The 1,955-nt window shown below is 34.2% G+C and overlaps 1 protein-coding gene across 1 annotated transcript in view; it reads right to left on the bottom strand.

Moving 5' to 3' along the window:
- The window catches only part of SARC_07064 (hypothetical protein), a gene marked incomplete at both ends in the record, with an annotated part of 9,450 nt that extends 8,098 nt beyond the window's left edge, over positions 1-1,352 (bottom strand). The window contains 2 exons of the mRNA XM_014299007.1: positions 843-983; positions 1,248-1,352. Of these exons, the coding sequence (XP_014154482.1) occupies positions 843-983; positions 1,248-1,352 (246 nt within the window). The remainder of the gene's footprint in view (positions 1-842; positions 984-1,247) is intronic.
- Positions 1,353-1,955: the final 603 nt, after the last annotated feature.

The following is a 1,955-nucleotide window of genomic DNA, read 5'->3' as shown; positions in this document are numbered from 1 at the left end:
TATATAATAGTCTGTGTGTGTGTGTTTGTTATATATGTATATGTATATGTATATATATATATATATATATATATATATACACACACACATATATATATATATGTATATATATATTTATATATCAACATGTGCAAGATTATATACTTATAGACATGCAATATATTCACATATATCTGAGCGTTCAAGTATTCCACATGCTATATCGCAGTATGCAGTACAGAATATGCATCCTACCATAAATCTCCGTATATATAAAATTCCACAAATAAATATATATACGTGAATAGTGTGCTTTCAGAATCGCATATCGCTAGTCCGTATATCCGTTATATTATTAACGTACACATGAATAGTACAATTTAATAACTGTATACATAAAACCTATTCTACATTCGTTTTTAATTATGTGTATTTATGTCGATAAACGAGCAAAAAAAGTTTCCTCTCATTTATTGTGCGTTCAACCCCTCAATCCGTGCATTACTCGACGAGAATATTGATACTAACGACATTCGTATACATTCATACTCATACATGCAAACGCATACAGAAAGGAGAGTGAACGACTTTCGAATATAATCAAATTCCTACCGAGTTGAGAAGGCAGCAAGTACAATAAATCTCAAGGATATGTCTGTCAATTTCCTGTCATAAAAATTTATTCTATGCGCAAATCTGAGAATATTTAACACCTCGGGCTCGCCATAACATTCGAATAGCTCATAGACGAAACGCTGAAGTAAGAACAAATAGAATAAAAATACACAAATCTATCCAAGCAGACTAACTTTGTTTATCGTTTTCCATTCAGATTAACATAGAATAGTATTGCGCTAACATACCTTAGCAAGGACCAACTTGTTCACGAAGAAACAAGCCGTGTGGCCCCAGTAGAAGATCAAAGGATGTCTTAGCGGATCCGGTTTGTAGTAGAATGCAGCATCTTTCACAGTCGCGAATAGCTCCTCATATAAGTTAAAGGTCTGTCAGGGATTGAGAGATATAGTGAGAAAGCTGGACACTTCTCAAACCCTGATGCACTGTTTCTCTTTATATACACATTTTAAAGAATCGCCATTAAAAAATACACAGAAAAGTAGTGGTACTTTTTGGACTGGGCGAGACTGTCGCAACTTGAGCGCGATTGAGACAAAGTCACAAGTCAATTGTCACTCGGAAGGAATCTATGCCACTACGTAGCATTCACTTTTGGAATACGAAAATACGATACTCTTAATGCTTTATACCTTGTGAAAATATTCGCGTATTTGTTCACGCTTGTCTTCTGGTTTGCCATTGAGTAGGTCAATAGTTTTGGCCGTACGAACGCGCAGGAGTTCTTCCTCTGACATTTCCTCTAAGCTAGCAGTTTTATTTTTTTTCAATTTCATCGTGCAAATTAAACGCGAAGTACAGCTCAACCAGTGTACCGTGAAGCAATGGATCAGGTCTACTAGATTATATTAATTCACAGCTACCAGTCTGTACACTAATAATTACATCTACTATTTTCAACACTTCTATCAAAAACTATATGTATATTTATATGAACACGAAGTATTTTATAGCTACTAAAATATATCTATTTATCTATTTATACAGTAGACAGGCAGGCCACAATAGGGGCCGGCAGAGCTTCAATCACAATTCCACATTCGCGTGGAACTTTTAAAAACTCTTTTTATTTATTTGTGTTTGTTTACCGACTATTCATTATTGCCTATCAAGAGAAGGCTATGGATTCTTCCTATGTATTATTTGTGTTTTTTTGTTTTTTTTAAATATTTCGCCTCCGGGCTGTTCTTTGACTTTGCCTTTTTGAGTTTTGAGTTTTCCCCTAGTTCACTATGTAACTATCACTTATATTTGTGGTATTTGGGGGGGATTTTTATTTTTATAAACAAATATGAATATTTACCGCTGTTTTGTTTGCCAAACTTTGCAACGTAATTAGA

This window comes from Sphaeroforma arctica (genome assembly GCF_001186125.1).
Source record: "Sphaeroforma arctica JP610 unplaced genomic scaffold supercont1.537, whole genome shotgun sequence".
NCBI lineage: Eukaryota > Ichthyosporea > Ichthyophonida > Sphaeroforma > Sphaeroforma arctica.
Note: the sequence above shows the minus strand (reverse complement) of the source record. Positions and strands in the feature narration are given on the sequence as shown.